Source organism: Nilaparvata lugens, unplaced genomic scaffold (assembly GCF_014356525.2).
Source record: "Nilaparvata lugens isolate BPH unplaced genomic scaffold, ASM1435652v1 scaffold6526, whole genome shotgun sequence".
Taxonomy (NCBI): domain Eukaryota; kingdom Metazoa; phylum Arthropoda; class Insecta; order Hemiptera; family Delphacidae; genus Nilaparvata; species Nilaparvata lugens.
The window spans coordinates 2,694-17,592 of record NW_024092277.1 but is presented as its reverse complement, the minus strand read 5'-3'; the positions used below and the strand labels follow the sequence as shown (position 1 = coordinate 17,592).

Sequence of the window (14,899 nt, the reverse complement as noted above, 5' to 3'; positions counted from 1 at the left end):
AGGTGGACTAGGTGAGGATGAAGATAAAGACGAAATGATGATGGATGCGCGTGAGGACGACTGCTCGCGGGTGAGGAGGGGGAGGGGGAGAGTGATGAGGAGGATTACGAATCGACGACCTCTGACTGCCGCTCCCGGCTGACAAATACGACAAACAGATGAACTTGGACGAGGAGCAGGAAACGCTGCAGAAAATTAAAGGTTGGGTTCGCAGAAAATTTCTAAATGTTTTCATTGAACGAGCGTTAGCGACTCAAGGCCAAAGTCATTGTCTGTCTGTGATTTTGTTGGTTGTATGTTCGACTATATCTTTTGAAAGGTGTGATCAATCAGTTCTTCGAACCGTTTTAAGCCGTGTCCACACTGAACAAAAGTCGCAAACCTATTTGTTGAAAAAGTTGGGCAAATTTTTCATATTTGACAAACAATGTTTGCCCGTGGCCAGTGTGTACGCGTCACCAAACAAAATATTTGTAAGTGGGAAGAACAGGTTTTATGTTTTACAGCTGTCAACTCTGAAAATATTTGGAAAAACAGTAATTTTTTGTTTGACAAATAATGGTTGTCCAAAATTTTTAAAATGTTTGTCCCAGAGCTCCTCAACAAACATGTTTGCCGAACATTTGTTCAGTGTGGACACGGCTAAACAGGTCACTCCTTGACTCCTTCGTCATTTCTCAGGATACAAAAGATAACATTGAAAGTGCATAAGAAAAATTGTTCTGATTTATTATTTAGTTAGCTGAAGAATTCATTGCATGGAATTAGACGGTTTCCTTCATTCATTCATAACATCAGCTGAGGCTATTTGCAAGCTATCATTGACCAAGCGAAGTGAGGTCTAAGATTCAAGTCGACAGCTTACTTTTTGAATTTCTCTTTATGTTTATATGTTTTTACTTTCCTTGCCCTATTACCATAGGTAAGGAAAGTATTGCTTTCCGAAAAAAAATTAAGGTACCCAAATTTCTAAATTTCTATACGTTTCAAGGTCCCCTGAGTCCAAAATAGTGGTTTTTGGGTATTGGTCTGTATGTATGTGTGTGTGTGTGTGTGTGTGTGTGTGTGTGTGGGTGTGTATGAGTGTATGTGCGTCTGTGTACACGATATCTCATCTACCTATTAACCGAATGACTTGACATTTGGAACTTAAGGTCCTTACACTATAAGGATCCGACACGAACAATTTCGAACAAATGCAATTCAAGATGGCTGCTAGAATGGCGAAAATGTTATCAAAAACAGTGTTTTCGCGATTTTCTCGAAAATGGCTCCAACGATTTTGATCAAATTCATACCTATAATAGTCATTGATAAGCTGTATCAACTGCCACAAATCCCATATCTGTAAACATTTCAGGAGTTCCACCCCATCTATGCAAAGTTTGATTTTAGATTTCCAATTATCAAGTCTCAGATAAAATTAAACAAAAATTTCCAAGTGGAAAAGATTGAGCATGAAAATCTCTTCAATTAATGTCCAGTAACATTTTCACCTAAAATTGAAAATAAGCTTGAAATTTGAGAAAATGTGATTATTCAATTGCAAACTGTTGGCAACTGTTGATTCTATTAAATCATTCACTATGAAGAGATAGCAGATCTCGTGTGTATCCAGCGTTTTTGTCCTGTCACCAGCTGGCTCATATCTAATAGTAATAGTAGACTTGAGATGCGCGGGAACACTAGCGTCAGGTGATCAATTTTCATAACGGCAAGGAAAGTTGTGTGAGTGCGCCACACTAGATTTTTATGTTTATATTTATTTATGTTCCGCATTTACGGCGAAACGCTGCAATAGATTCTCATTAATCATCAATCGGCTGTCGAGTGGATTGCAATGAAGCATGCAATTAATATCTCAAGGTAACTTGGTAATAAATCAGCTGTCGTGTGGACTATTAATTACATGCGTAATTTCATGCAATTTTTATGCACTATTATTAAATGTCCAAATCACTTTCTCATGGACAATAAGATCAGCGGAAAAATTAAACTGGATATAAAAAACTGGACATACAGTAATTCTTCTTCCATTTAGATATATGACTTGAGATTTCTGCTCCAGCATTGTTTTTTCATTTTTCAATGGACTCGCTTACCGTTATTTCGAGTACCTATTCCTCTGTTTTCTTCCTTCCCCCCATTTCTCCCTTACCTTTTTCCCTCATTACTTCTCTTCTCTTCTTTGCCTGCCTATTACATGGGAAACCATAGTTGGCTAGGTATCTTCCTCTCTTTTTTTCTCTTCTCCAACACACCCAACCACAAAGCCCATGGTTTTTTATATTTGTAACATTGTATTGTATTTTATTTTTTTCATAATTATTTGTATTTTGTTTTTGTGTGTTTTTTAATAATTGAATTGAATTGAAATTTAAAAAAAATTGCATGCAATGCGCATGCAATTAATAACTAAAATAACATAGTATTTTTCTCGACCTTTCTCTGCTTTCAACTCGGGCTGACCGTTGCCAGTAAGTCTTGAAGGAGATTAGCTTTTGCTGTTAGCATTTTGATACACCAACCCCACAGCCATAGCCGTTTTCGCAGTAGATATCTCGCCGACACCGACATACATACAGGATTTACTCTGATGGACAATATCAAAGGAGGCTGTGGTTATAACTGCGCGAGGTCTACTGTTCACAGAACTACTAGTATAGCTTACACATCTACATGAGTGAATCAGAGATGAGCATACAGAAATTCTTCAATTTTTCCTGTTTTTGGCTGCAGACGCCCGCCAAGACCAGTTGTTCCCGGACGAAGTGGACACGCCAGGCGGGTGTGGCGGCCGCGCGACGCTACCAGAAGTACCGCGCCTGCAGTCGTTCCGCACCTCGCCCTGGGACGCCAAGGAGGATCTGCCGCGCGACTACGCGCGCATATTCCAGTTCCAGAACTTCAACCGGACGCGGAAACGCGTCATGGATGAGGCCGAAGATTGCTGTGGCGCTTATGTGAGTCGATCAAACAAACTATTTCAGAACTTATTATTTAATTTATTATTTAATTAGTTCATTCATTAATAACCATTACATTACATCAATTTTGGGAATAATCCCATTTGACAGGTAATTTGACAGTACTAATACTACGAGGGGTATAATACGAGTACATACAATCAAAAAAATTAAATATTTATTCAGGAAGTGTCAAGTATCATTAAGGATGGTATAAATTATATATAAAAAATCAATTTTCTTGTGAATAAAATTCTGAAACTATATAGTAAGATTCACTTAATGAAGTGAGCATTATTTTGAACAAGAACATTTGATAGGCCTATTACATCAATCCTATGAGTGATGATAAGTGTCCTATAGTGTGTGAACAGTCCAATCAGAACTCATGTAAACTATTTATTCAGTGAGAATATTATCTCCATAAGTTTTAATGGGACTATTCATATTAGCTAGGCTGTGCTGATTGTGAACTGTCCAATCAGAATTCATGGAGATTATATTTTCATTGTGCCGATTTCTATCACTGACACTGTAGTCTTCATCAATTGTTGAGTACTTGAATTTTCTACCAGGTTTGAAGTTGTTCCCTCAAGCTGTATAACACGCCCATCTAAGGTCCCAAGTTCAACTGGACTGTCTTGGTCCTATTGCCGAATGCAGTGAGGTCTATGTTTTAAGTCGTATTTTCTTCCGTCTGTATGTACCCATTTACGACCAAACACGTCGATAGAATTCGATGAGACTTGGCAGGAATATTCCTTTTTTAACTGCGCGTCGATGTATACACAAGGTTTTTGGAATTTTGCATTTTAAGGATAATATGGGAGGAAAAGGAATTTCCTCCATTCAATGATCTTTATTTAAGACAGAGTACATCAGTACTAGTATAAGCCAGGTCACGTACAAAATGCATTGTAAATAAAATACAATATACAGAATACAATGCAACAGTATTCAAACACAATATCTAAATATTAAATCTATTTATCAACAAGTTGTGTGCTTAATATAAAATGTCTTATATATCTAATTTTACTGTAGATTTTTAGATTGTCCAATGTCTATTACTCATATAATATGTCTACTTCTATTCCCAATATAATATCATATATTATGCCTATTTTAATGTACATGTTACCCAAGAAGTAAAGTGTTATTAGCTAGCATGAAGATTATCAACAAATATTACAGTACATCCCATACTCCGATATCATTATAATCATCTACTCTGAAGATAGGATTAATCAGGCAATAGAAATATTCATATCAATCAATCAGCTGACAAGTGGATTATTCATTGCATGCATTACACAGATGTCTGGAGAAGCCGTGTCTATTATTATTTTGGAGATCAGGTGACACCAGATACTTGTGGATGAGAAAACTGCGTGAGGTCTTCTGTTCACAGAACTACTAGTTATTTTAAGATCCTTTTCCGCCAATGCTTTTCTCCAACACTCCAGAACTCCTTGGATTTCTTCAATGCTTCTCCACTTCCATACAGCACTAAATCGTCGGAAAATATCATACACTACATCCCCTCTCTCACCGGAGAATGAGACTTTGGGGGGTAAATTGTAATGTACATTGTAGAATGTGACTTATTTATGTGAATTATTTGTATTATTTTATTTTTTACGACAAATAGTCCTTCTTGACGATTTTCCTATACTCTTTTAAGGGCCGGTTTCTGAGCTCGGGATTTAGCTAAGTTCTAGACTTTAAACAGCTGGAGTCAGAAAATTAGCTTTCCAAAACGAGGCGTAGTCGCAGTTTTTATTTTCTCATTTCTATAATAATTATGGAAACGTTCTTCCTTAACAAAATTGAACATTCCTAAATAATTCAAAACAGTTGAAACTTTATACTATTGTTTAATTTTTATTTTTAGTATTTTGTATTTTGGTGAAATAACTATTGTATTCTATTTAATGTTGAATTGTTTGACAGCCCGGTTGGTACATCTCGGTGCACATTGCGAACGTGCCGGCGGCGGTGTACGGAAACCGCGGTGTCCAGCCGGTGGTGGTGTTTGGCATGTTGGCGCATGAGCAGAAGATGTCCGTGGTGAACATGGTGCTGAAACGGCCCAACCTGGTGTTGGACGAGGCTAGTGCGCAGGCGCCGATCAAGTCCAAACAGCAGCTGGTGTTTCAGTGCGGCTACCGTCGCTATAGGGCGTGTCCCGTCTTCAGTCAACACACTAACGGCAGCAAGCATAAGGTATCAAACTCTCCAGATGGAAATAAACTCCTCTGGTTGCAATTCATTGGAAATCAGAGAAATTATTATTATTTAGATGGAAATAAAATAATTGCATTTATTCTAATGTTAACAGTAATGATAATAATATTCGTATGGCTTTTATTGGTGGGGGGTTCCTGACGGAAGTTCCACTTCGCCTGAATATATCGTTTAAGGTGGGCCGTCCACTAGAACCGTTTTCGTCCGAACTAGCATCGGCCGAAAACTACCGCACGCGACCGAACGATCCCCCAACAAAGAAAAGGAATACATGCTCGTCCATTGGAACAGGTTCATACGGCCGTCTCCGGCTGATCAATTTTTTGGTACGAATAGAATGGGATTTTCCGGCTCTATTCGGCCGAACTAACAGTCGAGCCGAGATAACAAAGTGTTCCTAACCTAAAATTGCCCCCCTGTGGGTTGGGGGAGCTTTGAGTCGATCATCGTACTCAAGAATGTATTGAAAACCAGAATTCATCCACAGTATCCATGCTTGTCGTAGGAGGCGACTAAAATGGACCTCAAGGCAACTCCAGAAGTTGCCTTGCCTTCAAATCCACGGGATCTGCCCCATCAGGGCAGTTTCGGAGGGGCAAAAAGTAAAACCCAAGGGACCAGAGATTGTCAACTCCAGGCACAAATGTGAGTCAAGAGGCTGAGTCGAGGGTGGCCGGGCGCCGGGCGCCCTAGAGGCAGTTTGGCGTCCCCTCTCTCAGCGGAAGGACCTACAAAAAGGCCAGGAGTGGAACTCACGTAGGTCACGAGTTTGTGGGTGGAGAGGCCAAAACTCACCACTGCTCAAAGAAGGGCGGCCATTCAGGCAAAACTTCTTGGGAGAGGTGAGGCTTTTGACCCTGCGAAGTTCCGGAGGAGCAAAAAGAAAAACCCAAGAGACCAGAGATGGGTGAAACTCCAGGCACAAATGTGGGTCAAGAGGCTGATTCAAGGGTGGCCGGGCGCCCTAGAGGCAACTTGGCCGCCCCTTCCTCAGTGGAAGGACCTACAAAGAAGGCTAGGAGTGGAACTCACGTAGATCATGAGAACTAATCAGTCTGAAGAGACTGCCAAGCATATCACACTGGATTGTGACAAGGATTGCAACCAGGTGATGAATGGAATGTTAGTATAGGGAAAACTCCTGGTTCTTGTAAAGGACATAGGTATTGGTTTGCCTAATTAACATACTACTTGGGAACACAATAAGCTTCGGTTGACGTGTGGGGTTCTTTGAACCTTTGTATCCTTGAATCCGTCCCTTCAAAAACAATAAACAATAAACCTAAAATTGTTTCACAGTCTTGTCTGTTTTTGTGTTTTGAACTTGTTCTGATTTATAAAGTTTCAATTATGGACAGTGAAAAGTTGATATGTTTGGTTCAAGAGCATGTTCCATTGTGGGATATGCGAGACAAAATATATCATCGTCGTGATGTTCAAAGGAATCTGTGAACAAAGATTGTTTTATAATGAATAATTATTTAGATGGAAATAAATAATTGCATTTATTCTAATGTTAACAGTAATGATAATAATATTCGTATGGCTTTTATTGGTGGGGGGTTCCTGACGGAAGTTCCACTTCGCCTGAATATATCGTTTAAGGTGGGCCGTCCACTAGAACCGTTTTCGTCCGAACTAGCATCGGCCGAAAACTACCGCACGCGACCGAACGATCCCCCAACAAAGAAAGGAATACATGCTCGTCCATTGGAACAGGTTCATACGGCCGTCTCCGCTGATCATTTTTTGGTACGAATAGAATGGGATTTTCCGGCTCTATTCGGCCGAACTAACAGTCGAGCCGAGATAACAAAGTGTTCCTAACCTAAATTGCCCCTGTGGGTTGGGGGAGCTTTGAGTCGATCATCGTACTCAAGAATGTATTGAAAACCAGAATTCATCCACAGTATCCATGCTTGTCGTAGGAGGCGACTAAAATGGACCTCAAGGCAACTCCAGAAGTTGCCTTGCCTTCAAATCCACGGGATCTGCCCCATCAGGGCAGTTTCGGAGGGGCAAAAAGTAAAACCCAAGGGACCAGAGATTGTCAACTCCAGGCACAAATGTGAGTCAAGAGGCTGAGTCGAGGGTGGCCGGGCGCCGGTCGCCCTAGAGGCAGTTTGGCGTCCCCTCTCTCAGCGGAAGGACCTACAAAAAGCCAGGAGTGGAACTCACGTAGGTCACGATTTGTGGGTGGAGAGGCCAAAACTCACCACTGCTCAAAGAAGGGCGGCCATTCAGGCAAAACTTCTTGGGAGAGTGAGGCTTTTGACCCTGCGAAGTTCCGGAGGAGCAAAAAGAAAACCCCACGAGACCAGAGATGGGTGAAACTCCAGGCACAAATGTGGGTCAAGAGGCTGATTCAAGGGTGGCCGGGCGCCCTAGAGGCAACTTGGCCGCCCCTTCCTCAGTGGAAGGACCTACAAAGAAGGCTAGGAGTGGAACTCACGTAGATCATGAGAACTAATCAGTCTGAAGAGACTGTCAAGCATATCACACTGGATTGTGACAAGGATTGCAACCAGGTGATGAATGGAATGTTAGTATAGGGAAAACTCCTGGTTCTTGTAAAGGACATAGGTATTGGTTTGCCTAATTAACATACTACTTGGGAACACAATAAGCTTCGGTTGACGTGTGGGGTTCTTTGGACCTTTGGATCCTTGAATCCGTCCCTTCAAAAACAATAAAACCTAAAATTGTTTCACAGTCTTGTCTGTTTTTGTGTTTTGAACTTGTTCTGATTTATAAAGTTTCAATTATGGACAGTGAAAAGTTGATATGTTTGGTTCAAGAGCATGTTCCATTGTGGGATATGCGAGACAAAATATATCATCGTCGTGATGTTCAAAGGAATCTGTGAACAAAGATTGTTTTATAATGAATAACTAATTTAGTGGATATTTGTTTATTCAATTTTCAAAATTTCAATAAAATCATTCTTTAAGAAAAACTTTGGTGGCTATGATAGTAGTTAATTCAATAAATGGCAACTAGACTGACGTAAACGGTTTCAATGGACGACCATATTCGGCCGAATGAACGGCCGGCAGATTCGTCCGATCCAACGGCCGAACGGATCGTTGAATACGGTTCCAGTGGACGGTCACCTTAAGCCGTCAATGGGCCTTACGACTGTCATACTTCAGCCGGGACCGACTATGCGTGCCTATCCGATAACACTGTTCTGCTAACAGTAAGATATAAGTACAGCACATTGCCAGATGAGCAGTGCTGTCTGAAATGTCTAAATGGTGCTCCGCAAATAACCTAAAAGTTGATGTTGGCAAGCCCACATTCATTGAGTTCAAGATACAAATATTCACAATCGCCAACCCACTGAATTTTGAAGTGAATGCTGCTGACCTACTTCCCTCAAATGTGACCAATTTCTTGGGAGTTACCATGGACTGCAGTCTATCATGGTCATGTTATGCTGACTCTCTTCTCAAGTTCAGCAGCCTTTGCCTTGACAAGAATCTCAAGGCTCTTGTTGCTGGACGCTGTGATGATTGCCAATCACGGGTATTACGAGCCATTGCTCTCCTATGGCATTTTGCTGTGGGGAGGATTAGGGCTTTTTATTTTATTTTATTTGATAATCTTTTTCAACATAATTGTTAAGATCATCATAAGAGTGAGAAAAAGTGGCAACTGAAATTTTTAAGTGGTCTAATAAGCGAGTTATGGGCTAAACTCTGTTTTCTTTCCAGATCATAAACGTAAATCATAAATTTTCTATTGGAGTTTTTCTAATACATTTTTAGTATATCATTGGCTTTGTTCTAATATGCGTTTTTTCGCGATTAATGCCAAAATAAACAAGTTATCGAATTTACAAAAAAATTTATTTATATTTATGAACGATATGGGAAATAAAATGTTTTAGTTTGGAAAGATACATTTTTTGAATTTTTAAGAGAAGTTCTAATAATATATTCGAAACCGTTTATGATCTAGAAAGAAAACGGAATCTGGAAAGTTAGCTCTTCAACAACCTGTAACTCGCTTATTAATATATAACGTAACCACTTAAAAATTGCCGCTTTTTCTCACTCTTATAACGATCTTAACAATTATATTGAAAAAGATTATCCAATTTAAATAATAAAAAAGTGTACCAAACAGCCTTAAGGCATGCATTGTCTATTTTTCGTGCCCACAAGAGAGTCCTAAGGCTCATCTTTCAAACGCCTCCACGCTTCTCTTGTAAGCCATGATCCATTTCGGATAACAGAGATTGCAGATGAACAGATTTGAATATTTTTCAAAGTAACAAAGTCACTCTGGGTTAGACAAAGTCTGCGGTGGTCGAATTGTTTTTCCAGTAAGAACCAACCAACTTTACAAACCAACCAACTTTATAAACCTTTTTGCCAACTTTAAAACCAACTTTATAGACCTTACCAACCAACTTTACCCAACCAACCAACCCATCCAACCAACCAAACCCAACCAACTTTACCAACCAACTTTATAAACCTTTTTGTCATAGTCATTCAATTTCAGCTGTTTTACATCCATGAAATCAAGCCGGTAAACAGCTGATTGTAGAACAAAAAAACATATGATTTGCATTACAGCATACTATACTGTAATAAAATCATATGTTTTCTCTACAGTCGAGTATGTTTCCTAGTTCCGAATTTGGAACAGCAAAACTGTTCCTAAAGCCGCCTTTTAGCGCTCCAGGTGGAATTTTTGTCAACTACAATCAAGAAATTCCCGATTCGAAACGTGTAAACTAGGTTATGTTTATAGAATGCATGTAGTAATGTCAGCACAAGCAGGTAATGTTTTCTGTTTCTCAATTATTCTTTTCTAGATTATTATGACAAAAAATAGTGTAAGTTACTTGGACGTGAATGTCTTTTGCAGTGCTCGAATGAAATTCTAGTCTCGGCTGACGCCTCGACTAGAAACATCATTCTCGCCTGCAAAACGGCATTTCCCGTCCTTGTGACTTGAGATACTATTATATACATTCATAAAATGTTCGAATTTTCTTATCACATAATTGAACTTTTCGTCTCTAAAAATGTGTTTTATCTATTAAATTGTTTATTGTTTCCAGTATGAAAGGTACTTCCAGCCGGATGCCACAGTAGTAGCGACAGTTTTCGCTCCCATTATGTTCCCTCCTTGCTCTGTGCTCGCCTTCGAAGAGAAAAGCGATGGATCCATGGTAAATATTGACGAAAATTACTCTATAACTTGCTGATTTCACGATTATTATTGCCCAAACAGTGACAGGGATCGGTGGCATGGATAGTTGATCATTTCATTCCCTTACCTACGCTTAAACTTGAGCAAAAAAGCTCAATCCAGTAAAAAAATCAAATTATTTTAAACGAGAATGAACAGTTAATATTACATCAATGAACCTGTATCAGCTACCGTCTATAGAAGGCATTGACAAGACAGAGGATTGGCAACGTTGTTCTCCTATTATACTTCACTGCTATTATAACGTGGACCCCACTAAAGTGGTGTTTATATAGAACTGTTTAAAAACGGTACTATTGTAGTTATTTTTTGAACAAAATGTATAGCCCAGCTAATCTATTACCAATCTATTTTGAAAAAAGGACATTTGAAAAAAGCTTGAAAACTGAAACTATAGTGAGGTCCACGTTATAATGGCAGAGGAAAATTTCAATAGCTTCAAAAGAAAAATTGGACATTGGTTATTCAGTATTGGAATACAAAGTAGTGAGGAACTAATAGTGAGTAGGATTTAGATTTAAGTAGTATTCTTTTCAAATATTGTTTGTTTAGCAATGGTATTGCTATCCTTGTCTATCATACAACAAAGTGGATAGCGCTATTTCTTTCTCGCTTTGATTTGTTGCCAGATCGTCTTTTAACAATGTAGAATTAATAATTAATTAACAAAATATTTAATCTTAATTATGAAAATTTATCATTAAATTATTGAAAAATATAATTTCTTGCTTAAAAAATATAGAATATTATTTAAAACGAGAATGAACCGTTAATATTACATCAATAAACCTGTATCAGCTACCGTCTATAGAAGGCATTGACAAGACAGAGGATCGGCAACGTTTTTCTCCTATCTTTCTCCACTGCCATTATAAAGGCCTTTACAATGATGTACCACACAATGGGTGTTTATTTTTAAAAAATTCTATCTACAACCCCTAAGTCACCCCCTTATGAGTGGTTGAAATTCAGTTGTACGTCAAAAGGTGTAGTATTTGACCAATAACTTATCCTGAAAGTTACAGTATTATATCTACAACAGTCTACAATTTATTGAAGGGTTCCCATACTTATGACTCACTCTGTATATAAATCCTGTTGATTCTCTCCCAATCATTGATTTTATATTGTGATTGTGGAATGTAATAAAAAAATAAAATTTCAAAGTTTTTTTTATTGATTTAATAATACTTTTTTGATTGAGATTGAATATTTTGTGTTAATTAATTGTATTTCTACATTGTTGAAAACGAGCTGGTAACGTTGCTGGGCTAGAAAAGGATATCGCTATCTGCTTTGTCGAATGATATAGCAACCCCAATGTTAATTAAATACTGCCATTATAACGTGGACCTCACTATACCTTGACTTTGAATGGTTAATGAACAATTGGAGTAAGTGTACGTCCAGTGCCAAAATACCTGTCATCAAATTTTTGGTTGGGATCGATTTAATATGTTATTTTGAGCACAAAATCACAAAAATTAAACGGCGGTCACTATTGTTTTTAAAATGAACTAAGTTCAAAGTAGCACAATTTTACATGCATTTAACCTATAAGTAGCAGCCATTTTGATTATCGAAATCATCAAATTATGATATTCTTAATCTAAGTTTTCCTAACCTAAAGCTTTTCCTAACTTAAGCTACTTATGGCTGCCACTTATAGGTTAAATGCATGTGAAATTGTGCTACTTTGAACTTAGTTTATTTTAAAAACAAAAGTGACCGCCGTTTAATTTTTGTGATTTTGTGTTCAAAATAACATACTAAATCAATCCGAACCAATAATTTGATGACAGGTATTTTGGCACTGGATGTACACTTTAGCCGAACAATTTTCCAAGTTTAAGTGCCGGTTGCACAAAAGCCGGTTAAATTTTAATCATGATTAATTTCACGAGACCCAATCAGAGAAGCCGTCTTATCAAACACGCATTCTCTGATTGGTTCTCGTGGGATTAATCACGATCAAAATTTAACCGGCTTTTGTGTAACCGGGCCTAAACCTTACTTTTGTGGTGTGTTGACAGCCCCTAGTAGCAACAGGCAGCCTGCTATCAGTTAACCCCGATCGACTGGTGATCAAGAGGGTCGTGCTGTCAGGTCATCCGTTCAAGGTCAACAAACGATCAGCTGTTATTCGCTACATGTTCTTCAACCGTGAAGACATCGCCTGGTTCAAGCCGGTCGAACTGAGGACCAAGTACGGTCGCAGAGGTCACATCAAGGAGCCTCTGGGTGAGTTTTAAGTCGATGTAAGCCTATGCTATCTTTTTGAAAGTTTTCTATTACTGAATAATTGAACACAATAAGTTGAGACTTGGCCCTCCACCCGAAAAAAAATCTGGTGTGGCGCACTCACACAACTTTCCTTGCCGTTATGAAAATTGATCAACTGACGCTAGTGTTCACGCGCATCTCAAGTCTAATCTAAGATCAAAGATCTAAGCCAGCTGGTGACAGGACAATAACGCTGCAGACACACGAAGTCTGCTATCTCTTCATAGTGAATGATTTAATAGAATCAACACTTGCCAACAGTTTGCCAATTGAATAATCTTATTTTCTCGAACTTTGAGCTTATTTTCAATATTTTAAGGTGAAAATGGTACTGAACATTAATTGTTGAGATTTTTATGCTCAATCTTTTCCACTTGAATTTTTTTTATTAAATTGTATATGAAGCCTGATAATTGGGAATCTAAAATCAAACTTTGCATGGATGGGGCGGAGCTCCTGAAATTTCTACAGATATATGACTTGTGGCAGTTGATAGAGCTTATCCATGACTTTTTTAGGTATAAATTTGATCAAAATCGTTGGAGCCGTTTTTGAGAAAATCGTGAAATCCCCCTTTCTTTTTTGACAAAATTTTTCGCCATTTTAGCCGCCATCTTGATAATCGAAGCAACAACTTTCTCATCACAACCAGCTGCTTGCAATTGAAATATTTCAGTTGAATATCTTGTAAATTGCTAGCCTTTAGCATACATAAAGTACATAATGGTTTATGCATACTATGCAGCCGCTCTACTAATTTTAAAATTTCTGAAGCCTGGCTTTCATTGGTAGATTTAGTGGCAGAGCTCCCTGGGCAAGTACTAACTATCTTGTGAACTCTCCCAATGAAAACGTTCAAGGTAGAGTAGAGGCATGGTAGAGTACTAGTTTTTAGTAGAGTAGAGTGGGATAGTAATCTACCACTTGCCTTCCCCCATCACCGCTTCTCACTCTTCTTTACCACTACTATGCTAATGAAAACAGTCTCCAGCTAATAGAGTCGTGCCATAGGCTATCAAGTTTTAGAAGTATTGTTAATTATTAAAACGTATTAATAAGTATTACGTGTTAATATATTAAAAAGTATTGACATTTAAGTTTAGTTCTGTTCACTAGATAACACACTTTACCTACTATTCTCAATTGTAGTGAAAACAGTTACTCGACCAATTAAGTAGAGTAGAGTTTGCTCGGTAGAGTTAGTATGTCAGTTACTCGACCACTAACTCTACTCTATTGGTAAAAAGCAGGCTTAAGAGACAAAATACCATCCTCCGACTACTTTTGACTGTTGGAAAAATTATTTCTAAAAGTTTTCCAGAAGTTTCTGGAATCCTGAATCCTGGAGTTACTATAAATCCAGACTCATACTCAGTCAGAATCTGCAACATATGCTTCGCATAGCTTTGCTGATTTTCAAAACTAGCAGTGCAGGATTTTTTTAGTAAAATATTATTTAGAGCAAACTTTCAAATGTAATTTCTTGATCCCACTATAGTTTTTTACTTTCCTTGCCCTATTACCATAGGTAAGGAAAGTATTGCTTTCCGAAAAAAATTAAGCTACCCGAATTTCTAAATTTCTAAACGTTTCAAGGTCCCCTGAGTCCCAAAAAGTTGTTTTTGGCTATTGGTCTGTGTATGTGTATGTGTGTGTGTGTGTGTGTGTGTGTGTGTGTGTATGAGTGTATGTGCGTCTGTGTACACGATATCTCATCTCCCAATTGACGGAATGACTTGAAATTTGGAACCTAAGGTTCTTACACTATAAGGATCCGACACGAACAATTTCGATCCAATGCAATTCAAGATGGCGGCTAAAATGTTGTCAAAAAAGGGTTTTTCGCGATTTTCTCTAAAACGGCTCCAACGATTTTGATCAAATTCATACCTAAAATAGTCATTGATAAGCTCTATCAACTGCCACAAGTCCCATATCTGTAAAAATTTCAGGAGCTGCGCCCCATCTATACAAAGTTTGATTTTAGGTTCCCAATTATCAGGCTTCAGAAACAATTTAAACAAAAAAATTCAAGTGGAAAAGATTAAGCATGAAAATCTCTACAATTAATGTCCAGTAACATTTTCACCTAAAATTGAAAATAAGCTCGAAATTCGAAAAAAATATTATTCAATTGCAAACTGTTGATTCTATTAAATCATTCACTATGAAGA

General features: G+C 38.2%; 1 protein-coding gene across 1 annotated transcript; it reads left to right on the top strand.

The window, feature by feature from the left end:
- Nucleotides 1-52: 52 nt before the first annotated feature.
- Nucleotides 53-12,699, top strand: LOC120356341 (pre-rRNA-processing protein TSR1 homolog). Its single transcript, XM_039445267.1, has 5 exons — nucleotides 53-201; nucleotides 2,740-2,963; nucleotides 4,920-5,192; nucleotides 10,291-10,401; nucleotides 12,476-12,699. Exons 1-5 carry the CDS (start codon nucleotides 159-161, stop codon nucleotides 12,692-12,694), a joined length of 870 nt encoding a protein of 289 aa, XP_039301201.1. The 5' UTR covers nucleotides 53-158; the 3' UTR covers nucleotides 12,695-12,699.
- Nucleotides 12,700-14,899: the final 2,200 nt, after the last annotated feature.